The sequence below is a fragment of the Castor canadensis genome, chromosome 1 (assembly GCF_047511655.1).
Source record: "Castor canadensis chromosome 1, mCasCan1.hap1v2, whole genome shotgun sequence".
In the NCBI taxonomy this organism is placed as follows: Eukaryota; Metazoa; Chordata; class Mammalia; order Rodentia; family Castoridae; genus Castor; species Castor canadensis.
Window position 1 is genome coordinate 182,293,991 of NC_133386.1, and position 25,602 is coordinate 182,319,592.

The 25,602-nt window shown below is 39.9% G+C and overlaps 1 protein-coding gene across 11 annotated transcripts in view; it reads right to left on the bottom strand.

Annotated features, from left to right (window-relative positions):
- LOC109692005 (muscarinic acetylcholine receptor M4) overlaps positions 1 to 25,602 on the bottom strand; it is a 179,663-nt gene that overhangs the window by 144,173 nt on the left and 9,888 nt on the right. For 5 of the 11 annotated variants that reach the window (XM_074044712.1, XM_074044711.1, XM_074044717.1 and 2 more), the window contains exons 2-8: positions 6,715 to 6,968; positions 6,028 to 6,086; positions 5,319 to 5,502; positions 4,523 to 4,695; positions 2,700 to 2,766; positions 1,950 to 2,096; positions 637 to 1,676 (exon numbers count right to left, since the gene is read on the bottom strand). In XM_074044712.1, the coding sequence (XP_073900813.1) occupies positions 637 to 1,676; positions 1,950 to 2,096; positions 2,700 to 2,766; positions 4,523 to 4,695; positions 5,319 to 5,502; positions 6,028 to 6,086; positions 6,715 to 6,849 (1,805 nt within the window). In that variant the 5' untranslated portion in view covers positions 6,850 to 6,968. Of the gene's footprint in view, positions 1 to 636; positions 2,097 to 2,699; positions 2,767 to 4,522; positions 4,696 to 5,318; positions 5,503 to 6,027; positions 6,087 to 6,714; positions 6,969 to 25,602 lie in introns of all 11 variants that reach the window. The other 6 variants (XM_074044710.1, XM_074044708.1, XM_074044707.1 and 3 more) reach the window with 2 other exon arrangements.

Here is a 25,602-nt window from a genome sequence, read left to right on the forward strand (position 1 = left end):
TTTCCCTCCCTCCGTTTTCTCCACAGCAAAGAACTAATTGAGCAACTAAGGTGCTGTCCAAAATTCTGTTTAAAAAAAAAACAAACTGAACTTCCCTTGGTGTACATATATATGTACAATATATATCATTCTTTGCCCTTTGTCATGTTGCCATGTTCCAAGAGGTAAGGATGAGGAGGTGAACACAGTTGTTCAAAGCAACACAATCAAAGAAAAGCCAGTATAATATACAAATCTGAACCAGGAGGGGTTCTCATTCACTACTTTCCTATCTCACCCTAACTAGTCCTACACATACAATCTTTCAAGAAAGTCAAAAAGCAGGGCAGAGAAAGCCAATGGTTTTATCTCATGCCTAATACCTCTTTAACTCAATCTACACTTTCCTTTCAAGGCTAGTCAGAGCCTTGGGTTTAGCCAAAAATCGAGCTAGCATAGCAATTGAATCACATCACTACAACCAATCCTATCTCTGTCACCAGAGCAGAATTTTCCAAGAAAATGCAAGGGGAGGAGTTCAGAACCAGATACATGGGCCCCAGACACTTCAGATTCAGCCACAACATCTATAGGACTAAAGGAAGAGATATGAGGAGAAGAAGAAGGGATACAGAAGACAGGAAAGCAACTGCTTACCTCCTCAAGGAATCTTCTTCAGAGCTTTCTTCAGGCATATCCTGATGTAAGGCCTCCTGTGATACAGTTCCAGATCTGCTGGACTGGGTATAAATTCTTTCCCAGTGGCCTGTCTCCTGGTTAAAGGCCACCCCCACAGTTCTCTCCTCCTGTGGACTAGCAGAGCTGCTCAACTCCAGCCTGCTGGAGCTGGGTGTTTGGCCCTCAGTCCGCTCAAGAGGTGGTAACTGATTGCCACTTGATGGCATGCCCTCAAAAGTGCTGGGGACCTGCCAGGAGGAGCTAGCCTCACCAGATGAGTAGTTAGGTGTGGTTCTTTCCCAGCGCAGAGTATCATTGTTGAAGGTCAGGAGATTGTGGCAAGCACGGCAGCGATTGAGGTGGCCCCGGGACAGGTTGGAGTTATTCTCACTGCTGTGTGGGGTGGGCTGGTGAGAAGGGCCTGGCCGCTCAGATTCAATGTTATTGTTGAGCATTTCTTGGGCCTGTTGGGTCTGGGGAGCTTCACCACTCAGGCTCTGATCCAGCTCCTGCAGCCGGTCATACTCCAAAAAGAACCGTCTCAGGTCACACTGAAGCTCATGGCGAATGCTGCCAGAGTTGTTTTGACCAGAACCATTCCCTCCTCCATCTGACTCAGGTGCCAGCCCTGATGCTGGAAAACCCCTCCCTTCTGTGGCTGAAGTGTACACAGAGGCCTGAGAGCCACCTTCCTGCTGTCTCAGCACAGACAGCAAACTCACTGAAGAAGCACTGGTCCTGGGTGGAGGCATGGATTCTGCCTCAGAGCGCGAGTTCAGACTGAGTACTGTCCGGGTCCACTCAGATCCTGTCAGCCCCGGAGCTAGCTCTCGGTGATACCTAGAAGGGTGGCTAGACAGAGGGCCTCCCAAAGAGCGACGAGTGGGACCCAGACTGAGGTTGCGGAGCGTGTTGCCAGCAGTGCTGCTCTGGACCGTACTGAAGGCAGACGGCCGGTTCAGGAGGCCCTGGTCCTGCTGCGTTGATGAAGCCTGCTCCGAGGGGTGGAAGGGCTCGGTCTGTACAAAAGAAAAGGAAGGGGTAGTAGCTCTGGCAGAAGCAGGGGGAACACTGTCCTGGTGTGGCAAGAGGGAAGGAACTCGAGTGCCAGCGCAGCGGCTGCAAAGGCACAGGATCCCAGGGTGCTGGCAGCACTCAACTGTGGTAGGGTAACTGACCCGCTGTCGGAGCCTGATGTAAGCGGAAGTCCTGGGGCGCTCCATGGAGGGCTGAGGGGGAGGCGGTGGGGGTGAGGGGGTAGCAGAATCTTGCACCGTGCTTTGCTCTCCCACCTGGATGCCAGAGGAGCGGGAGGACAGCATGTGCAGGAAATTGTGGAGGAGAGGTGTCCGGCGAACTGGCTGTGATTGCAGAAGGGCACGCTGGCGGTAGTGGGATAATTCTGTTCCATCTATAGGGATTTCTGGTTCATCATCACCCTGCAACATGAACCAGCAGGTGGCAAGGGGCAGAGTAAAGCAGTTAGATAGAACATCCAAGTAAAATAGGAACAACAACTGATAATCCTCCAAAGAGAACCACCGTTTTAGATAGGCAACAATACTCTACCCGTGAAAAGCTAGCGTCTTACTCAGAATCATCATATGATATTAAATTATTCACTCCCACTTAGCGGGCTGGGGGCATGGCTCAAATGGTAGAGCGCTTGACTCACTCCCACTTAGCAACATATCTGAATGAGTATATATGGCAAGTCAATTTTTTACAAAATACATTTTCCTGACATGGAAGCAGTGAAGGGAAACAAAATGTTAACCACCTAGAAGGACATAAACAACAAGCCATCTAACACTGCCTGGTGACAAGGGTAACTTCTAATAAGGTGATCACTCAAGGCATTCAAAATTGAATCTCCTGTCAAGATTATGGTTGTAACTTTGGCTACAAAACCAGAAGCTAGTTTAAATCTTGACTGGAAAGACTTGGGTATTAAACATTAAAATTCAATATAATCAGAATTAAAGCTCTAGTTTAGAAAATAATTCGCAGTTCAGATGGAATTGGAACTACTGGACTCTTACCTGCTGATTAGAGGGGTTAACAATTGCTGTGAGTAAATAATGTCCAAGTGGATCAAACCTCACCAGACTGAAAACACAGAAGAAAGAGATAGACACACTTAGAGAGATTATGTTAACAGAAAAAAGAAAACCTATGTTCAAGTTTATAGAAATTGTTACTGATAATTGTGGGATTACCATTTCATGCTTTCAAAAACTTTTCAAAACTTTTTTTGGGGGGTTTTTGTTGTTATTGTTTTAAGACAGGTCTTGCTAGCCCAGTCTAGCCTAGAACTCAAAATTCTAGCCTCAGTCTCCTAGTGCTGGGATAAAAGATGTGCATCACCATTCCTAGCCTTTTAAGACTTCCAAAGAGATTAAAATAATAAGGCTTAAACTGGGCATGATGGTGCATGCCTATAATTCCAGCACTCACAGGCTAGCCTAGGATACATAGCGAAACCCTGCCTCCAAAAATAATAAAATAATGATAATAATAACAATAATAATAATAAGATTCAATAATTCTTGCCAAGGTAAAGAAATACATATTACAAAAATAATAATTCCACTTTTGAGAAAACACCTAAGTTTGCATCACAGGAAGCAACTACATTAAGTACACACCTGCTCCTAGCTATAAGAGCATAGGGAATGGTAAAACATAGAATGCACTCATACCCTAAAACAGGTTCAATTCTTCCTACACACAGCAGCTACACTGGCAAAAAGTATGCATTCTGGTGATAATGAAGTCTCAGCATCAAGTGACATAGCTGAAACTAGAAAATTAGCCTATATCCAACTACAATACCAAAGGATTAAAAGAAGACAATGCATCAACTTTAATTAAAGTAAGTGTGTATTTTTGTTTTTGCAGTGCTGGGAAGCTAACTCGGCTGCATGTATGTTAGGCAAGAGCTCTATCACTGAGCTACATGCATAGCCCACCATATGTGTTTTTTGTTGTTCTTTAGGGATTTTTGTTGTTGCTACTGTTGTTTTCTTTTGTTTTGGGTTTTTTTGGGGTACTGGGGCTTGAACCTAAAGCCTACACCTTGAACCACTTTTTGTTTTGTGAAGGCCTTTTTCAAGATAGGGTCTCATAAAACTATTTGCCCAGGCTGGCTTCAAAGTGCAATCCTCCTGATCTCTGCCTCCTGAGTAGCTAGGATAACAAGTATGAGCCACTGGTGCCTGGCACTGCTATTGTTTTTAAGACAGGGTCTTGATAACTAGTCCAGGATGACCTTAAGCTCCCTCTGTATCCCAGGCTGGATATGAACTCAAGATCCTCCTGCCTCAGCCACCAGAGTGCTGGGATCACAGGTGTGTATCTCCACCCTCAGCAGTCACTGAGTATATTTTGATCTTAAAGATTTAATAAGTATCAATTAGCAGATCTGATACAATACATGCTTACACCTCTATCTTCCAGTTTGGTAAACAATCAATGGTGAACAATCAACCACCTAGCTATCTGAAATACATCACACACACACACACACACACACACACACACACACAAAAAGAAAAGAAACGATCACCCAAACTTCTTTTCAGATTTCCCAAAGAAGGACAATCCCAAACTCAGACTAAAGAACTCTTTAGTCTCTGAACTTAAAGATTCTATCTAATAACCAGAAAATGAAACCAATAAAGGATGGCTGAAATAAACTGCTGCTTCCTGGCTAACCAGCTAAGGTGATAATAAGTTGCCTTGAGCAAGACTAACAACTGCCTGAAGCAGGGATAACAACCTGCCTCCTGAGGTGACAGCAGTGTAAATGTTTTCTGTCATGTCAGCGCAGTGCTAGACATCGCTGGTGGGGAACAGCACTCACCGGACACGTTCCATCTCACTGGCTGTTTTCACCACAGCAAAGGGCTCTCGTCGACTCCAATCCCAGAAGTGGATCTCATTGGCAGTGGCAATCAGAAGTAGCTGAGCCGTAGGGTGGAAAGCCAGAGAGGCAATGGCATTATTGCTATCTGTGAACCAGCTTTCACTGCCACCCTGCAAATGAACCAATTACAAATATTCTCAGGTTGTAAACTGCCAATAGACTGGGAATCAAATTTAAGAACATTCCATTTAAGATAAAATGACTACTTATAGGGCCTAGTTAAAAAACATACTGTGTAAAACAATGTACAAGGTCAGAAATTTGACAGTGCCACTAATTTATTGAACAAATACTATTGTCAGCTCAATTCTTCAAGTCATTTACAATCTACAAGCAGCAAGTCTTTGCCCAATTCCTGTTTCTGAAGCCTTCTAAAACTCCAGCTTAGTGCACAATGTGGTACAGAATAACCCACTAGACAGTTTAAAGGACAAGAAGCATCTTGCTGATGATCACAATCAGAGTGTAATACAATCTTTGCTCTACGACAATAGAAATCCATCCTGAACACACCTTAGAGCCTCGTATACTGTCACAATGGGTAAGTGGAAGGAAAGCAAAATAGGGTGTTCATTTTAGAAGGGAGGACTATAAACTAGACTTCCTACCAATTAAGTGAACAATGACTACTCAGATGAAGTCCTAGTTTCTCTTCCAGAATTAAGAACCTAGTGGTAAATAAGTCTCTGTATTTAGAATACCAAAGAAAAGAGCAGCCTAGGAAAATACTTACATGTAAATCCCAAATCCTAACCTCCCCATCTAGGCAGCCAGAAGCAATAAGGCCCGAGATGGTGGGATGAAAAGTAACACACCAGGGAGTACGACGGTGTCCAATCAGAGAATGAACACACTTGCCAGTCTTCACCTCCGTAATATATATATTGTGGTTCACGTGGGTGGAGGCCAAAAGAGTCCTAGGGAATCAGGGAGTAGGAGTAAATTAAGAGCATGTGCAAGGGTAACAAACTACCAGCTTTGGACAACACAGAAAATTGATACTATTCCCCATCCCAGCATGGAAGAAATTAAGCCTTGCACATTAGGCAGCATATCTACACACAACAAAAATATTCTGATCTTTAAAAGTTTCTAGCTTCTCCATGCTGTGCCCAAATGATACATATTAACTTCAGAGAAAATCTTTCTAGAAAGGAAAGCCATCATGACATTGGTAGTCTATATTATTAAGGCAAAGGGACTGTTACTGAAAAACTTTCAAGTTCTGATCCTTGCTGTTCATGGTTTCCTTGACTATTCCTATTATTTTTCTGGTTAGCACTGTTCATCTACTTTCTTTCCTCTTCTGGAACACCAGCAAAGCTCTGTTTACACAGAACTTCAGAGAGCCTCTAGGGATTAACTTGGAAGATGAAGCTAATCCAAATAGAAAGCAATGCTATCACAAACCTAAGGTTAAATTACAGATAAGTACTAGGTACCTGTCTGGGCTGAAGGCCAGTAAGAAGGTAGAGCGAGGACTATCAGGCAATTCTACTCTCTGAGAGACAAAAAAATAAATAAAGTTAAAATACATTATTTATAAACTATGGCTTACTCTATCTCAAAAGTACATGAACCATTTTAGATTAGTCATCATGGTAGAGGCTAAAAAGCTAGAGACAATGATCAAGTTACAAATTGAGAAAGAAAAATCTTAATTACCTTTAGGAAAAATGTCTAGCTCTAAAGGACACAGATATTTCTAGCCCTAACTATTAAATTTATAAACCAACTTCCCATTCTAGATATATCAATTCTCACATACAAGATAAATTAAAATTATACCCCAAATCTCTGCCTAAAGTTCCATTATAGTCATCCCCATAAATCCTATTAATATAAATAATCCTCATAAATATCTATTTTCAAGAAAAGGATTCTGAGGGATGAAGAGGATCAAAATGCACTTCATATATACATATGAAGATAGCATAATAAAGCACTGTTTGAAAAAAGGGGGGTAATATATAATGGAGGGGGTAAGCTTATTCAAAGTATACCATATGCAGGTATGGACTTACCATAATGAAATACTCTCATATTATATATGTATGCTAATTCAAAAATAAAATAAAAATTAAAAATAAAAACCAACTTAAAAAATTTTTAAACATCCATTTTCTTACCTTGCCTTCCCATTTCATCCACCGGGTTTTATCTTCCACCAGCTCCTGCAGAAGGCGCTGAGCTCCCATGGCCCGAGTACCCCGTTCTCGTCCCCAGAGTATCCGGACAGCATTCTTCTCTGGGACAACCTTCATGGTGCTCCGTAGCCACTGTCACACCAGGAACAAGAAATGAAGGAGCAACAAATAGCTCCACACACTGAAGCAGCTAAAATGAAGCCATTCAGGTTCCTGTCAGTTGTCCTCATGGAAATCTAAGGAATGGAGAATAATGTCAAAGAATGCTTACCTATTCTGCACCCTGAAAAGTTTCCCACTGCAAATACAATTCTAGCTCAAAGGGCAAAGTATTCATTTCCTGTTTAATGACAGCTTCTCTGAAAAGGCCATTCTTCCAGAATTTTTCTTTCAAAAATATTTCATCCTCTCATATCTTCTTTGGCTCTACTTTATAGCTAAAGAACAGGTCATTCTCTTAAGTAGTTTTTCTTAAGTTATTATTCTTTCATCAGGCAGGAAGAATTTTCCTGCTAGTGAAAATGCCTAAAAACCTACCTTACAAAGCAAAACATGGGGTTGGATATGTAGCACAGTGATAGTACTCTTGTCTAGCATGCATGAGTCCCTAGATTTAATCCCCACAACTGCAAAGTAGGTAGGTAGGTAGGTAGGTAGGTACATAGGTACATAGGTAGATAGGTAAGTAGATAGATAAGGATTGATTGATTTTTAAATATCTTGTTTAGCCAGGGCACCGTGGCGTGTAACCGTAGTCTAACACCCAGAAAGCAGAGGCAGGAAGACCACTTGCACCCAGGAGTTGGAGCCCAGTCTGGGCAACATAAGACTACTATGACTCTCAAATAATAGTAATAATAACTTTTTTTTAATCTTGGAGAAAAATGATACAGAAGAAATACTAGGGCTGGAGTGGTGGCTTACTGGTAGAGTACTTCCCTAGCATTGATGAGGCCCTGGGTTCAATTCCCAGCATCACAAAAAAAATTTTTTAAATAAAAACACATGGTTGGGCTGAAGAAGTGGCTCAAGTTGTAGATCACTTGCCAAGCAAGCAAAAGACCCTCAGTTCAAATGACAGTACTACCAAAAAAAATGAAAGTCTTTACATGGTAGGATTATAGGCAATTTCGTAATTTGTAAAAGCAGCTTTCTATTTCTGTTTTTGCTTTTTAAATTTTAAAAGCATTAACTGCTTATTGTAAGAAGCCAAATAATATATAATTGGCTCCTTACATTTCTCAAAAAGCTGCAATCTAAAGTATACAACTAGATGCATTCAAAACAGACAGAAGGAAAAATATCTATAGCCTACACTGAAGGAGTTTTCTCCCTAGAGTACTAAAATGTAAAAAGTCAGAAAGATTCCACAGTAAGACAGCTCCCAAGTTTCTAGTCTCATACAGTCACAATTCTCTACAAAGAATTAAAGGAACAAATTTTAGGCTGTATCCTCATGATATCGTTCTCATCATATTTATTTTGTTTTGTTTTGGTGTTGGGACTTGAACCCACAACCTGACAGTTGCTAAGCACATTCCCCAGCTCCCCACTCCTCCATTATTGAACAATATAAATATCCACACAGTGGAACTCTCAACACAGAACTGCAGGCCAATCTGAATAGGCTAAGGATGAATAATGGAAGGAAATAATCTTCTTGCTGACCCTCAAAACTCATGGATTAGGGCCAAAATCTAAATGTGAACCTGTCCCAGGTTGCCCTTTGGTCAAACTACGACATAAGTGAATTATTACTAATCAATGAAATGTCAGAAGTATAGTTCCTAGCAGTTATTTTTTTAACCTAATATAGAGAAGTTCAGAAGAAAGACTTTTAAAGTCTTTTGTTCTAACAGTGTAATATAAAAGTATTTTCAAGGAACTGCGTTAAAAACATTTACAATTTTACAATGAGTGGTGGAAATAGCAGCAGTCCCATTCTTTAAAACAAACAAACAAACAAATAAAAAAACCCTAACCCTCTGACATCCTATAAGTCAAGAAGAGTGTTCAAGTAGTAGCACCCTGCCTAGCAAGTGTGAATCCCTGAGTTCACACTGCATTACCTGAAAAGAAAAACATAGGTGATAAACATTGTATGATTCAGAAAACTGTGACACCCACATGTATGATCCCAGCACCTGGGAGGCTGATGCAGAAGGATCTCAAGTCTCAAGGGTTTTATTTTTTTGTGTGTGTGTGTGTGTGTGTGTGTGTGTGTGTGTGTGTGTGTGTGTATAACTGGGGATTGAACCTTTAGAGCCTTCATCTTGAGTCACTCCACCAACCCTTTTTTGTGATGAGTTTTTCAAGATAGGGTCTCGCGAACTATTTGCCTGGGCTGGCTTCAAACAGTGATCCTCCTGATCTCTGCCTCCTGAGTAGCTAGGATTACAGGCATGAGCCACCAGCGCCTGGCTTCAAGTCTCAAGTTTGAGGCCAGCCTGGCTACAAAGACAGACTGTCTCAAAACCAAAATCAAAGAACAAGGCTGGAGATGTAGCTCAGTATAGGACAGTTACCTAGCATGTGCAAGCCCTGGGTTTGATCTCCAGAGCCAATGTACACACATACATACAAAGTAAAGAAAACTGATGAAACCTTAGGTTCCTACAGGATTCAAAAGGAAGAGGAAACAGTTACAAATAAGAATATCAAGACAACTTTAAAAAAAAAAAAAAAGCTAAAGCTCAGGATTACTAAATTCTTAAAGACACTAAATTCAGTCGAGAGACTAAAATAACCTGTCTCTTTTGTCTAAAAAAAAAAAATGGTGTTGTTGTAAAAGGACAAGGGACTTATCTCCTATTTTTTGGGGGTGGGGGGGGATGGAGATGAACATAGGGCTTTGTGCTTGCTAGGCAGGAGCGCTACTACTTGAGCCACACCTCCAGTCCTGATATGCTCTTAATAGCCACCTGCAAGAGATTTTACTGAGTCCCTTATAAATAAAAGGAGCTAAGTAACACTGAGGTCAGACAGGCCTATGGCTGAGAAGGAAGTACCAGTCAAGTGTGCTTTTCATTACTCCTTTTTAAAAAGGAAGAAAAAACAAGTTTTCTTATGCAGGGAAAAAAAAAAGATTTCTGCCAGACACTGGTAACTCACGCCCATAATCCTAGCTACTCGGGAGGCTGAGACCAGGAGGATCCTGGTTTGAGGCCAGTCAGTATGGAATAGTTCATAAGATCCCATTTCCAAAATAACAAGCACAAAATTGACAGGAAGTGTGGCTCAAACAGTAAAGTGGTAGAGCGCCTGCTTTGCAAGCACAAAGTCTGGAGTTCAAACCCCAGTCCCACCAAACAAAAAAAGAAACCTTGAGAGCTGGAGGAAAGAGGATGGTAAGTCTGGGCTAAACAACCAGATTGTATCTCAAAAAGAAAAAACAAATACTCCTGGGACTGGATGTGGTAAAGTGCTTACAATGCACAAGGCATAGGAACCGCATAAGTAAATTTAAAAAGTCCTTTAAATAAACCTAAGATCAGCTGCATAAGTAAAGTTCTCTCAACAAGTGGAAAATGAATTACAAAATGTCATGCCTTCAATTAGAGGCCTAAAAACGGCCCAGTAATCTAAAAATTCCACGTGGCTGGAGTTTTCTACACATAAGATTTTCTATACTGGAACACTGGGTTTATTTGTTTTGTTTGGCGGAGGGGTTGTTTTGTTTTATTGTTTTCTGTTTTTGCATTACTGGAGATTAAACCCAGGGCACCTAGCATACTAGGCAAGCAGGCTCCCACTTGACCCACACTCCAAGTCTGAATTGCATTCATTAATAGAACTTTCTTACAGGGCACTGCAGGATAATTCAAATGACACTATACAGAAGAACCCAAGTTCAAAATGTAAATACCAAAACCAGAAACCATACCTGCCTCCATATATCTCTTGCCTAACTATCACTAAACTTAGAGAACAGAGAATTTTGAGCAAAACACCACTGTAAACAAGTCAACAAATTCTAAAGCTAAACATACCTGAAAGAAGAAAAACTTCAACTATTACCATGAATTGTTTCTACTGTCTGTAGATTACTAAAGGACATTTTAGTATATGACAAAACACTGTCATTAAATCTAGATGGAGGTCTGGAGCATGACTCAGATGTAGAACACCTGCCTAACAAGGGTGAGGCCGAGTTCAAACCCCAGTACCGACAAAAAAAAAAAAAATCTAGATGGAAAATAAGTAATATTTATTATTCTTTTCTAGTTCATAATTTCTAATTGGAGACAGGATAGTCATGTATATATAAACCCTGCAATCAGACTATCGGATTAAATACCAGCTCCAGAGCTCGGCGTATAATTCAGTGCATACCTGCCTAGCCTTTACAAAACCATAGATTCTATAACTAATTCTTCTTTCCTTCTTTCTTTTCTTTTTTTTTTTTTTGAAACAAGGTCTATGCAACCCAGGCTGGCCTTCAACTTGTAATCCTCCAGCCTCAGCTTCCCCAGGACTAGGATAACAGGTGTATCCCACAACACGTGGCTCCATTTTCTTGGTATATGAAGGTTTCTTGATGTCTTGGAATAATTATTTAACCTTCCTGTACCTTAGTTTCCTCATCCATAAAATGTAACTATTAACAGTACCATACATTATAAGGTTACCATCTACATTAAAAAATTTCCCGTAAGAAAATTGCTCATTATTATAATTTCAATGCTTGGCCTGCCCAATTCCTAACCCACAGAATTTTGAGAAACACTAAATCACTATTTTAAGCCACAAATTTTTAATTGAGTTTTTGTATAGCAATAACTAAAACACTACCTGATGTCCAGTTCTAATAAATACATCAAATTTTCTACAGAAAATCTGCTCAATACTCAAAAAATTTTTTTCCTGAAAATATGAAATTAAATTTAGCTAACAAAAGGTATCTCAAACTTAATTTTTAATTTTTATCACACATGCAGTTCCTTGTTAAGATTTTTTCCTCACTAGATTATAAATTCTGTGAAGGCACATGTCTGCAGTAGTTCCTAACAAGACAGGTGCTAGTGGCTCCTCCCTGTAATCCTAGTTGCTTGGAAAGCTGAGATCAGAGGATCACAGTTTGAGGCCAGCCCAGGCAAATAGTTTTCAAGACCCTATCTTCAAAATAACCTTAACAAAAGGGACAGGAGGTGTGGCTCAAGGAGTAGAGCACATGCTCTACAAGCACAAAGCCCTAAATCCAAATCCCAGTCCCAACCCTTCCCAAAAAAAATCAACCAAAAAATTAATAAAGTAAGTATCATGACATATAAAAGGAAAAAATAGCTCCTAACAGGGTACTTAGAACAGAATAGAGTATACCTATGTATGTCTATCCAAAGTTATGACAAAAACCCAAAGGAACCAAAAACTCCAACAGTTAACATTTAGATTTTAAGAAATGATGTCAATTATGGGACGGTGCTAATGAATTTAAGCTCAAAACTTCAATTTCGGTGAGTCAAATACGTTTTTTAAATTTTTTTTTGTGGGACCGGGTTTTGAACTTAAGGCTCAGACACTCTATCACTTGAGCCACACCTCCAGTCTATTTTGATCTGGTTATTTGGGAGATGATGTCTTGTGAAGTATTTGCCCAGGCTGGCCTCGAACCCACTATCTGACCCTTCCTTCCAAGTAGCTAGGATTACAGGCCATACTAGCCTTCAACCCAGTCCACCAGTCTTTTGTGTTGGGTACTTTCGAGATAGATAGGGTCTCCTGAACTATTTGCCAGGGGCTGGCTTCAAACCTCAATCCTTCTGGTCTCTGCCTCCTAAGTAGTCAGAATAACAGGTGTAAGGGTCCGCCCTTTTTTTTTTTTTTTTTTTAAAGATAGGGTTAAATTAACAAGACCTCATCTCAACCAAGCCCAGGCTGGCCTTGAATTTGAAATCCTCCTGCCTCAACCTCCCAAGTGCTGAGATTACAAATGGGCCATCATCATGTCTGACTTCAAATATCTTTTAAAAAAAAACAAAACTGGCTGCAAATAGTTCGAGAGATCCCATCTCCAAAATAACCAGAGCAAAATGGACTGGAGGTGTAGCTCAAGCAGTAGAGAACCTGCTATGCAAGTATGAAGCCCTGAGTTCAAACCCCCAGTCCTACCAAAAAAAAAAAAAAAAAAAGACAAACCCATCAATTATACTACAGGGAAGAAAATTAAAATTTTAAAAACATACCTCAAAGATGGCAACAAAGTGTTTTTTACCTTTATATGTATAAAGGTATATATATATGTGTATAGAAGCAGTAGATAGATTAACAGCAGAGATGGTAACATGAGATATTATACCTTTCAAACTTGAGAATAATAGATATAAAAATTTTGTCTCAACTTATTCCCTGAGTTCTCCACTGATTCTGCAGTGGAGGAAGGAAGGTCAGTAAAGACAGTAACAACAGTGTTCTGATTTAATGGGTAAAGAAGATTAAGAGGTAAGAAGCTTCAGTGGCTCACACTTGTGATCCTAGCTACACAGGAGGAAGAGATCAAGAGGACTGAGGTTCAAAGCCAGGCTAGGCAAATATTCTGAAGACCCCATCTCAAAAATAATCCATACAAAAAAGGGCTGGCAGGGCTGGTGGAGTGACTCAAGTAGTAAAGCACCTGCCTAACAGGTGTGGAACCTTAAATTCAAACCTAGTATGGTCAAAAAAACAAACAAACAAAAATGTCAAAGCAGGATTGCTACTGTTCAAAATAAAAGCCAAGTGAGGAACCAGCAATAGTAGGAATACACAAGGAATGGCTGGCAGTTGATACAAGGACATCTGGGACCTACAGTTCTGAAAGAATGAATGCAAAGGATACTACATTAGTTATAAAGCAGAATCAGATGGTACCTCTAACCAGTCATGTACAAAATGAAAGCAAATAACTGGACAGACCTAGACCAATAAATAAAAATTATACACAGTTCCTTTATAAGAAGCCAAAAACCCAGAAAAAATTGCTAATAGAGCCTTCAAGTTTTCTGTACACAAGAAATAGCATTTCTGTTCTAACACAATTCAGATGCATCTAAAAAGTAAAAGTAGGAGGTAATATTAAATCATGACATGGTACAGCTGGGAGTAGTGGCACATGCCTGGAATCACAACTATTAGGGAGGCTGAGATCAGGAGGACAGTGATTTAAGGCTAGCCCAGGCAAACAGTTAGCAAGACCGCATCTCAACCAAAAACCATACAGAGGCATGGTTCCTCACCTCTGTAATCCCAGCTCCTCTAGAGGCTAAAATTGGGAGGATAGCACTCCAGGCCCTACAGGCACTAATGCCCAGGCAAAAATATGAAACCTTATTTGGAAAATAACTAAAGCAGAAATTGTTGGGGGTTTGGTTCAAATGGTAGAGTGCCTGTCAAGCAAGCTAGAAAGTTTAGTCCCCAGTCCCAAAAAAAGAAAAAAAAAAAAAGCCGGACACCAGTCAGTGGCTCATGCCTGTAATACTTGCTGCTCAGGAGGCAGAAATTAGGAGGATCACAGTTTGAAGCGAGCCCAGGCAAATAGTTCTTAAGATCCTATCTGAAAAAATCCCATTAAAAAAAGGGGGGTGGGGAGCTGGTGGAGTCACTCAAGGTGTAGGCCCCGAGTTTAAGCCCCAGAACCACACACAAAAAAAGTTTGAGGCTAGCATGGGCTTATAGCGATTCACTGTTCCTCCACACACTAAAAAAAAAAAAAGGTTGGGGGTGGGGGCCAGGGGCAGTGCAGGTAGAGTGTCTACCTAGCAAGTATGAAGCCCTGAGTTCAAACCTCAATACAGAAAAAAAAAAAGGAAAAAGAAAAAGAAATCTGGTACAAAGGTTGCAAGCCCTAAATCACCAAAAATCAAGCAAACAATGCAACCTTTTTTTTCTTCTCCTATCTGTCCCCAATCCAATGCTTTTTATATATAAACTCAGTATAAGGCAAACCTCTATAGGGTACATCACAAATGAGCTAATAACCTTACAAAATGCTTTGAAGATACAAACTGAATTCTAATTAGCTATAATAAAGGTGGGGATTGTGAGATAGGGTGAAACACCAGTTTTTCTGCTATAGATTCTGCTTACTAGAGTGATTCCTAAAGTAGCTCACAATGATGTCGCCTAACATCTGAAACACAGGAAAGCTTGTGCTCAAAACAAAGTGTGATTAAAACTGGAAATAGAAAGCCGGAAGATCCAAATTTGAGAGTAACGATCTTCCTCACTCCCACTTACCTCAGAAAGATGAAGAAAAAAAAGAACTGAAGTTTTATCTGGAAATTATTCTGAGAAAAATGGTGTGCCAAGAACACAAGGACTCCTGGAAACTCAAGGTAGAACAAGGAGGAAGCTACAGAACCAACAAAAAATTGAAGCTCCAAAAGGTCCTAAGGTATCAAAAGAATCAATGACACCAAGAAGTCTACCCTTAAGTACACAAAAAAAGCAAGAGAGTTTCTACTTGCAAGCAAAAAGAAAAGAGTAGCTTTTGATAGAAGAATTTCAGAGACAAAAACAGCTTAACCCCAGAAATGGGGACTGAAAGCAGCTCTGGCTTAGACAAATAAGACCTAATGGCTTTGGCAACAACATAACCTTTCATCTACCAACAATATTAGAAGGCTAAATTAAAGTTGATTTCAAATCATGAAAGATCACATCTTTTGGTCTTCTGCACAACTTTTAGGAAAGAGTCCAACTCTTCTCTTAGGAGCACCACAGTGCCCCCAATTCTTCTCAGAAAACCCCTGGAACTAGGGCAATCGTATTATAAAAGCTTTGACAACATTAACCCAGGAATCTTCCCAAGCCCCATGACAGATGGGATTACTCACCAGAGAAATAAAAACAAAACCAGAAGAAACTAAGAAATTCATCTAGGTTCACTAGATGAGTCAGTAGCCAAAGCAGAATTTGAATTCAGGCTTTGCCTTCAGATAGTATCAGAGCTTGACTCCCAAGTCCTTGGCTCAACAAATACTGAGTTCAGTGTTTTATAATCTTAGAGTCAGCCCAGGTCAGGTTCTTGGTTGACTAGAACAGTGAAAGGAAAAAATGTCCTCAATGCTTCAGGAAAAGGTGAATTATTAAATGCACAGTTCTTAGGCTAACAGGACCAAATGCTCCTTTACTTTGCCAATCACAGTTCTTAGACAATCAAAATAAGGTAATGAGTTTAAGAACCTCATCATTTTAAGCTCTGACTAGAAGCTGGATTCCATTTCCCTAACATTCCCAATAAAGAACACTTAAGGCCGGGCAATGGTAGTTCATGCCTGTAATCTGAGCTACTTGGGAGGCTGAGATTGGATCGATTTTGAGGCCACCCTGGTCAAAAATCCACCTCCAAAATAACCAGAGCAAAACGGACTGGAGGTGTAGCTCAAGTGGTTGAGTGCCTGTTTTGCAAGCACAAAGCCCTAAGATTAAAAAACCCCTGTGCCCCCCACCCCTCAAAAAAAGGACCACTTAAGAAGGGGTTAGAACACAAAACCAGCAAATGATAGCTAAACACAGAAGATTTACTGAACATATACTATGCACTGTTCTAGGCACTGAGGTTACTATAGGAAACAAAACTATTTCTACCCTTAAGAAGCTTATGTGATTATTGGATGTAACTAAGTATTAAAAACACTCTCAAATACTGACAAATGCTAGGAAGAAAATATGGGAAACAAACCAGGTGGTACCTCACACCTGTAATCCTAGCAGCTTGGGAGGTAGAGATCCGGAGGCTTGTGTCCAGGATGGCAAGGGCATAAAGGAAGGCTCTATCTCAAAAAACAACCAAAGCAAAAAGGAGGGCTGGGGTATGGCTCAAGTGATAGAGAGCTTGCCTTGCAAGCTCCAAGCCCTGAGGTAAAATTCCAATATAGCACCCTCCCTCAAAAAAAAAAAAAGGAGAGAGAGAGAAAATGGAAAGCCATTGAGGGAAAAAAGTCCTCAGATTTTGAATCTAGGGTGACCAAAAATGCCTCTTTGAGATGACATTTGAATTAAGACTGGCATCTTGAGGCAGAAGCCTTAAGAGGTAGGTAAAAAAATAAAAAAATAAAAATCCAAAGCAAGAGGGAAAAAAAAGTACCAAGGAACCAGGCAGGTAAGTGTAACATGTACAGGACCAGAAATATAACCTGTGTGGCTGGAGCTAACAAGGGAGAGACAAGTGAGTACCAATTAGCAATCAGAGGATTTTAGGCAAGGAAATGACAAGAATTTGGACCAGGGTGATAGCAATGTAAGAGATGATGAGTAGAGAAATTCAGAATACATTTTGGAAGTGCTGGACATGTGGATCAGTACAAGCCCTGAGTTCAAATCCTACATAGTAATAGTAAAAATAAAAATACAGCATCACTTCGTATTTTTTCATGGGTGGGTGGGAATGGGATCAGAGCTGAGGGCTTCCCACTTGCAAAGCAGGTGCTCTACCAGCCATGCCTCCATTCCATTTTCCTGTGGTTATTTTGGAGATGGGCTGGCCTCAAACCTCCATTCTTCAGCTTTCAGCCTCCCAAGGTAGCTAGGATTACAGGTGTGAAACACTGATGGCAGTACTGGGGTTTGAACTCAGGGCCTCACGCTTGCTAGGCAGGCTCTCTACCGCTTGAGTCACTCCACCAACCCTTTTTTTTGTGTTGGGTACTTTCATTTTGCCCTGGGTGACCTCACAGTATGATCCTGCCCTCTTCTGCTTCCTGAATAGCTAGGATACAGGCATGGGCCACCAGTGCCCAGCCGATATGAGCAATCTTAAATCAGCTAGGTATATAGGCAAAAAAATCCTAATATTTACACAATTATATGCCACCTGATAAAGACAAGGCATACAATACATAACACATACATTTAAACACTACTTTTTATATAATATTCACTGGACCTGTGCTGTTACCTGGCAGTATTAAGCACTCTTCCATATTTATTCCTCACAATAATGCCATGAAGATAGGTACTATTATTGTTCCCATTTCACAGAAAAGAACCTGAGGCTCAGAAAAGTTAAGTGACTTGTCTAAGTGGAGAAGAGATTCAAAATTAAATCTGTTGCCAAATTCATACCCTAACTACTATATACTATACTACTTCTATAAGTCAGGTATGATTTAAAAAAATATAAAGGACAGACATTAAGTACCTAGATACTAGGGAAGGGGAAGCACGAAACGTTTGCTGAGTCCTCATACCTAGAAAGTCATAATTGTAAAGAGCTGGATCAGGAGACAAAGAGAGAGGAAGAAAGAAAGAGAATGAATAAATCTGAATCCATGTAGTTGAAAATACAAGTGAGTCATATTATACAACTTTAGGCAACTTCCTTGACAACCATGCTTCAACCTATCTATCTATAAAGGAATTAACCTCACAGAAGCTACCTTTTACTTGCCTCCTGGTGGGATTGTGCAAACTAACATTTCTAATATATCCACATATCATCAGATGAAAGAGGCAAGAGAATCTATAGCATTATTATTATTTCTTTGATGCTAGCAGAAAGCACCAGAAACCAAGGCAAAAAAGTTTCAGTTACCAAGAATGTAGGCTTTGAGTACTCTGAAAGGAAGTATCATTCTTTTAACAACTTCTGGGGTTTGAGCCCAGAGCTTTACACTTGCTTGGCAAAAACTCTACAGCTTAAGCTCCTTCAGTCCTTAATTTCTTTAAAATTTTTTTTTTGCCCAGGCAAAATTAGGGAGACCCCATCTCAAAAACAAAACTGCAAACAAAAGGATAGAGATGTGGCTAAAGTAGTGTTTGTATAGCAAACACAAGGCCCTAGGTTCAGTGGGGGACAGGGAGGAAATATTTGTTCTCTTGGACATTTATTCCACAGAAATGAAAACTTGTGTTCACACAAAAACTTGGGGGCTGGTGGAGTGGCTCAAGTAATAACCAAAGCAAAATGGACTGGAGGTGTGGCTCAAGGGGTAGAGCGCCTGATTTGCAAGTGTAAAGTCCTGAGTTCAAACTCCAGCCCCACAAAAAATTAATAATAAAAATAATCCCATTATCTCACAGCTACAAAAAATGAATGCACTTAAGTTTTTATTTTCTGTAACAAAATGGGATCATATATACTACCTACTACCCTGAAGTCTACCCTTTTCATTTATTATCACTAAATCGTAGGAAGCTATTTTTTTTTTTTTAATCTTTGCTAAGCACTAAGCAAGATGGCAGATTACCTGACACTTTCTGTCCGGGGCAAACCTGACATACATTTGCCATGCTAATATAACACAGCTGAGACAGCCATTCAGAGTAAAAGAGCTATAATATGCAAGTAGCATTCTAAAGGGTTCTGCAAAAATACAGTCTTCAGAAGGATCCCGTCCTCCTCCATGGCTCCATGAAACTAGCCTATAAACCCCACTGAGAAAGAAATGCCATATGATTTCTTTTTAGCAGAGATAATCCTCAAGCCATAGCAAACAAACTTCTCTGAAAACATATTCCTCATTCAGGCAAAAATGCAAAATGAATTACTAATCATTTTAAATACATCATTTGTAGTAACAGCTACTCCCCTCTATCTCTAATCTACCTCTAAATCCTCCTTTTAGAGGCAAAAACCTGGCTCAATGTGAAATTACTTGTCCATGATCAAACAGCCAGTAAGTATGCTGAGGTTCAAAGCTACAAAACTGGTGTTTTCTTCTTTTCTCAGGTTTTTCCATATGCAAACAGAAGAGATTCAATATATTTAACAAGTTTGGTTACTTGGCACAAGCCATTTTCTAAATATAAATACATCTGCTGACCTCGGTTCAACCTTAATTTTTTTCACTTATCATTTTTGTGGGACTACATCGTATGTCACATCCCACTGCAAGTGACAGGACAGAGAGGCAAAAACAAACAGAAAAGGACCTAAAAGAGCTTTCAGTCTAGCAAGGAGACCGGAACTGTGATACAATGGAAGTATAACTACCCTGCTGAAAGTGGCAAAGTTACCCTTAGGGAAGTACAAGTGCTATATGGTCTGAAGATTTCAGCTACCCTCTCAAAAGCAAAAGATAATCTCTCACATTAGCTTCCTTACACACATTAGTTCTAGTTTCAATACCGCTTGCTGATAAAGCATACATTTTCCTTCCTGATCCCTGCACAAAAGGACCCCAACACACAAAACACTGCACTGGACATGTTCAGTAACCATACACAGAAGCCCACCAACTCAAGCCAGCATAAACCTCCTTCCCCAAAAATAATACTATAAAATTTGGAAACTGGCAATGAAAATTCTTTAAGTTTTGTAGTCGAAGAACAGGTGTGAAAGAGTTACATTTTGGGCTAGGGGTGTGGCTGAAGTGGTAGAGTACCTGCCTAACAGGCACAGAGGCTCTGAGTTCAAACCCCAGTACCACCAATAAAAGCAGAAAAAAGAGAAAGAGAGTTAAATGTGACTTAGATATCATTTAAACATAAAATCTTGAAAAGTTAAAATCACTTGGCCATTGTTACAAGACTCTCTAAGAGCAAACCTAAAACATAAACCCAGGTCCCTAAACTCATTATTAGTTCCTTTCCACTGCTGCTTCTTTCTTTTATAAAAATTAACTGAATGGGTTTGGAGGTGAGGCTCAAGTGGTAGAGTGCCTGCCTAATAAGCTTGAGTCCTCAGTACTGTCCAAAAGAAAAAAAAAATGAATAAACTGGATGAAATTGGTTTTCTCATATCATTAATAATAAGCACACCCATGAATAATCATAGCATTTTTTTGTTGGTTGGTATGTTTTGTAGTGTTGGGGATGGAACCCAGGGCCTCCCACATGCTAGCCAAGTGCTCTTACCACAGAGCTACACCCCTATCCCATCATAGCAGCCTAAAGAATAACTTAATCAAAATCAAATATGCCAAGCACCTACTGTGAAGTAAACGACTGCATTTTTTTTCCTCGAAACAAGGTCTCCTAGGTAGCTCAGGCTGACCTTGAACTCAGAGCCTCCTGCGTCAGCCCCCTTGAATGTTGGGATTACAGGTCTGTACCACCACACCCAATTAAGACTGCCTATTCTTGTTTTGTTTTGGGCGATAAGGAGATTTGAACTCAGGGCTTCGTGTGCTCTACCACTTGAGCTGTATCTCCAGTCCTAGGCTTTTCTACCTTTGATACAACAGAGGCATTTGGGAGGGAAAGTCAATACACTATAAAATTGCCGTCAGCAACGTCGTCATTTTAACAATAGCTAGGATTCTGGGGGTGTTTACTCTGAGCTAGGAACCTGACATGCTATTTGTGATCTTTACAACTACTCTTGAAAAGTAGGTGCATTTGTATCCTCCAGGTCCATAGAAGTATTTCCAGATCCCACTGCTACCAGGGGCTGGACTAGAATTCAAACTCAGGGACCACACTCTTTTCCCACGATACCATGTTCCCTCAGGACAGAAGTGTACTGCGTGTTCGGCTGTGAGATCAAGTCACTTCAAACTTGGACATAAAGCTTTTCTATATTTTTTTTTCTTTTCTCTTTTTGATAATGGGGACTGAACCCTGGGCCTTGCACATGCTAGGCAAACACTCTGCCATTTCAGTCACGCCTCCAGCCCCATCTTTGCAATCTTTAGGTTGAAATTTAACCTGATAGTTATGTAATTTAGATATATTTTCAATCTTTAGGCTAGTTTAGCTAATTTTCTTTTATGACTCCTCAGATTGTCAGTCTTTCATAATTCCTTTTTTTTAAAGAAGTAATACTCTTTTTTCAAATGAAATCTTATGTGAAAACACTAAAATTAAAAGGTCAAAACTGAGCTCCTCTGATTTAAGCAGAGTGGGAGAACCAAAGCTCTTTCTTACGCTCATGGCCAACCTTTAGACATCTCCAAGGAATAGTTTGGAAAACACTGGCGTAAAACAGAAGACTACCACCTCTCCACCACAGCTCCATCATTCATCAGCTATAGGTTAACCTATGACAAAAAAAACATATTTCTAGGGCTGGCAGAGTGGTTCAAGTGGTAATCTATTTGTTTTTTGAGACAGAATCTCATTATGTAGCACAGACTGGCCTTGAACTCAAGATCCTCCTGCCTCAGACTCCTGAGTGCTGGGTTTATAGATGTGCACCACCATGCCCAAAAACTGAAATTTATTTCTTACAGTTTTGGAGACTAGGAAGTTCAAGATCAAGGAACCAAAAACGCCTGGGTGCCAGCGGCTCATACCTGTAATCCTAGCTACTTGGGAGGCTGAGACTGGAAGGATCATGGTTGGAGGCCAACTAAGGCAAATAGTTCTCAAAACCCTCATCTGCAAAATAACCAGAGCAGAGGTTGGCAGAGTGGCTCAAGTGGTACAATACCTGCCTAGCAAGCAAAAAAAATCTAGATCTAGATATAACTGGGCAAAATGAGTTGAAGGTGTGGCTCAAGTGTTAGAGCACCTACTCTGCAAACCTAAAGCCCTGAGTTCAAACCCCAGTACAACCACCAAAAAAAAAAAGGGAGCCAGTAGATTTTGTGTCTGCTAAGGGCCCAAATTCTGGTTTAGAGATAGTGCCTTCTTGCTGTGTTTTCATGTTAGAAAAGCAGAGGGCTCTTTAGTTCTCCTTTTATGATTGTTGGTTGGTTGGGTTTTTTCAAGACCTCTTCTTAAAACAGAACTAATCACATTTATGAAGGCTCTGCCCCATGATCTAATAACTTCCAAAGGCCTCACCTCCTAATACCATCTCCTTGTATGTGAGGATGACAACATACAGATTCTGAATAGATATAAACATTAAGATCACAGCATTCTCCCAGTTTAGCCTTCCAATCAGTCACTAAACCATGAGCCTCAAATGGCAATTCTGAGAACAGACTAAGAATCCTTAATGAAACATTTAATACAAACACTAAGTATAAGGAAGATGAGTAACGTTCTGAGTATTTACTTTGGCATTTCCTGAGCTAAGCATTTAAACAGGCAACTTAATTCTTCATTCAATGAATATTTTGTTGTTTTAAGATAAAGAACCACTATGTAACTCAGGCTAGAATTCTAGATCCTCCTACTTCAGCCACCAGACAGCTGGGATGATGTATACCACTACACCTAGCATGAATGAGTATTTTATGTTCATGTTCTAAATAGAATCTCATGTTCATTTGCCCAATTTTTGGGCTTTTATTTCTCTAGGTACAACAAATCAAAAATACATCTATGGTGTGTGTACCACCTTCACCTAAGCAATTTTAACCTGGTCCCTGCCTAAACTAGTTATTAAGAATTGAGCTGGCAGAGAGCCTCAAGTGGTACAGTGCCTGCCTAGCAAGTATTGGGGCCTTGAGTCAAGCCCCAATACCACCAAAAAAAAAAAAAAAAAAGAGAGAGAGAGAATCCATTAAGGAACCAGGTGCCGGTGGCTCATGCCTGTAATCTTAACTACTTAGCAGGCCAAAGGTAGAAGGACTGAGGCTCAAGGCCAGCCTAGGCAAATAGCTGGAGAGAACCCCCTTATCTCTAAATAACCAGAGCAAAATGGTACAGTTTTGCAAGGATGAAGCCCTGAGTTGAAACTCCAGTCCCACCAAAGAAAAAATATATTAGGCTGGAGATGTAGCTCAGTTGTAGAGCACTTGCCTAGTATGAGCTAGGCCCTGGGTTCAATTCCCAACACCAAAAAAAAAAAAAAAAAATCCATCACCAGGGTTACAGATGTAACTCAGCAGTAAAGCTCTTGCCAAGCATGCTTCAACATTACATACCTGTAATCTCATACTAGAGAGGTGGAGATAAGAGAATCACAAGTTCGAGGCCAGTCTGGGCAACTTAGTGAGACCCTGTCTCCAAAAAAACAAAACAAAACCAGAATCTATTTCCTCAATCTATTACTAATACTATATTTCCGTTTCTACAATTTTTATAAGAAAGAAATTTTCTGTCCCAACCTAAGCCCACCCAACAACTTTTGAATCACACATTCTATGGAAGCTAAAGATGTTGGCTTTGATCCCTATGGCTTAGAAAAATTGTAACAATACAACAAAGAGCCAAGAAAAGTCTTCTTTAAGGTAAGGAACACAGAGATGAGTATTTAATATGAACAGGGAAGTCAAAAAGATTCAGTATACCAATCTTATATTTCAACAGGAGAACTTGACTAATTCACCTACTCTCTATTATTTCTTCATAAAAAAATGAAAATATTCTCATCAAATGTCAGAGATACAGTTTTGGTTAAACACCAAACAATTCTGGCTGGGCACAGGTAGCTCACGCCTGTAATCCTAACTACTTGAGAAACAAAGATTAGGAGGATTGCAGTTCGAAACGATGTGGGACAAATGGTTGGGCATCTCAAAAATACCAAACACAGAAAAAGGGCTGGCAGAGTGGCTCAGGTGACAGACCACCTGCCTAGCAAGTGTGAGGCCTTGAGTTCAAATCCCAGTACCAAAAAAAGTTCTGTTCTGAGGTTACAAGGGACCTCAGGAAGTCATCTTTTCATCTGTCTCATTTCTAAACAGGCATATAACTACATCATCCCCAAAATTTTGTTACTATGTCTTTTTTGTATTTGAATAAAGTAGGAGAGTTTATTGAGATAGGTAAGTGTAAAGTGGGAAAGTTGAGCCCCCAAGGTTGAGGGGGGTGTTCCAAGAGAGAGTGCCCTGGTTACTAAATCTTAAAGGAAGATATTTCACAATCACCCTTGAGAACATTCCTATATCCTGGCATCAGGAAGTTCTTTTTAACATGTAATCTATATCCCTTTCCTTACAATTTTAAAAATATTCCCTCTTATCTTGTTGTCTGTGGAAAAAATCTGCTGCTTAATACCACCTGAACAACATCTCTTTAAGAGATTATAAAATCTCTAAAAGAGAATTTAAAGGAAGCCCATTTCGAACAGCTTCATATAAATGCAATATGCCTTTATATGGGCCAACTTAGACAAAGAACATGATTAAGAGTCTTAAAGGCCTAATTCTATCACTGACTTACCCTGAGTATGATAGGAAGCTAAAACCATGCACATGCTATGCTTCAATTATCCCAAAAGTAATATGCAAAAACTAAAACCAGAATTAAAAACAATGTTACAATTTAGTTCCTCACAAAGTTAAATATACAAGAAAGAGAATAAGTTCCACTCTAAACCCATCCAGTAATCCTCAAATCATATATTCTATGGTAGCTGAAAGTGTTGGATTTGTTTTTTGTCTTTTTTTTTTTTTTGGTAGTACTAGAGTTTGAACTCAGGGCCTCACACTTGCTAGGCAGGCACTCTAACATTTCAGCCACACCCTGAGCCCTTTTTTATCTGGTTATTTTTGAGATGAGTCTCACATTTATGCCTGGGCCAGCCTGAACTGTGATCCTTTGTTATACTTTTACAAGTGCTTGCACCACAACATCCAGCTTTTTTTTGGTTGAGATGGGGGTCTCATGAATTTTTTGCCAAGACTGGACTCAAAATGCTATCCTCCCAATCTCTTGGCTCCCAAGTAGCTAGGATTACAGATGTGAGTCATAGCACCTGGCTGACCTTTAATTTAGGAAGAATCTTAGCAATAATACATCAGTAATACATCACCATAGGATTCTATAATTCTGCTCCTAGGTATACTCAAAGTAACTGAAAATAAGTTCATGTATATACATGTCCATAGCAGCACTATTTATAAGAGCTAAAAGGAAAAAAAATGTCAAAATGTCTATCCACGGGCAAGTCAACAAATTATGATACATACATACATACATACAGTGGAATATTATGCCATAAAAAAGGAACAAAAAAAGGATAGATACTCCCAATGTTAATAAATAAGCCCCCAAAACATTATGCTAAGTCAAGGAAGCCAAGCACAAAGTTCACGTATTACATGAAATATATGAAATATCCAGAATATGAAAAGAAGCCTTTTTGTGCTGGGTATTTTCTAAATAGAGTCTCTC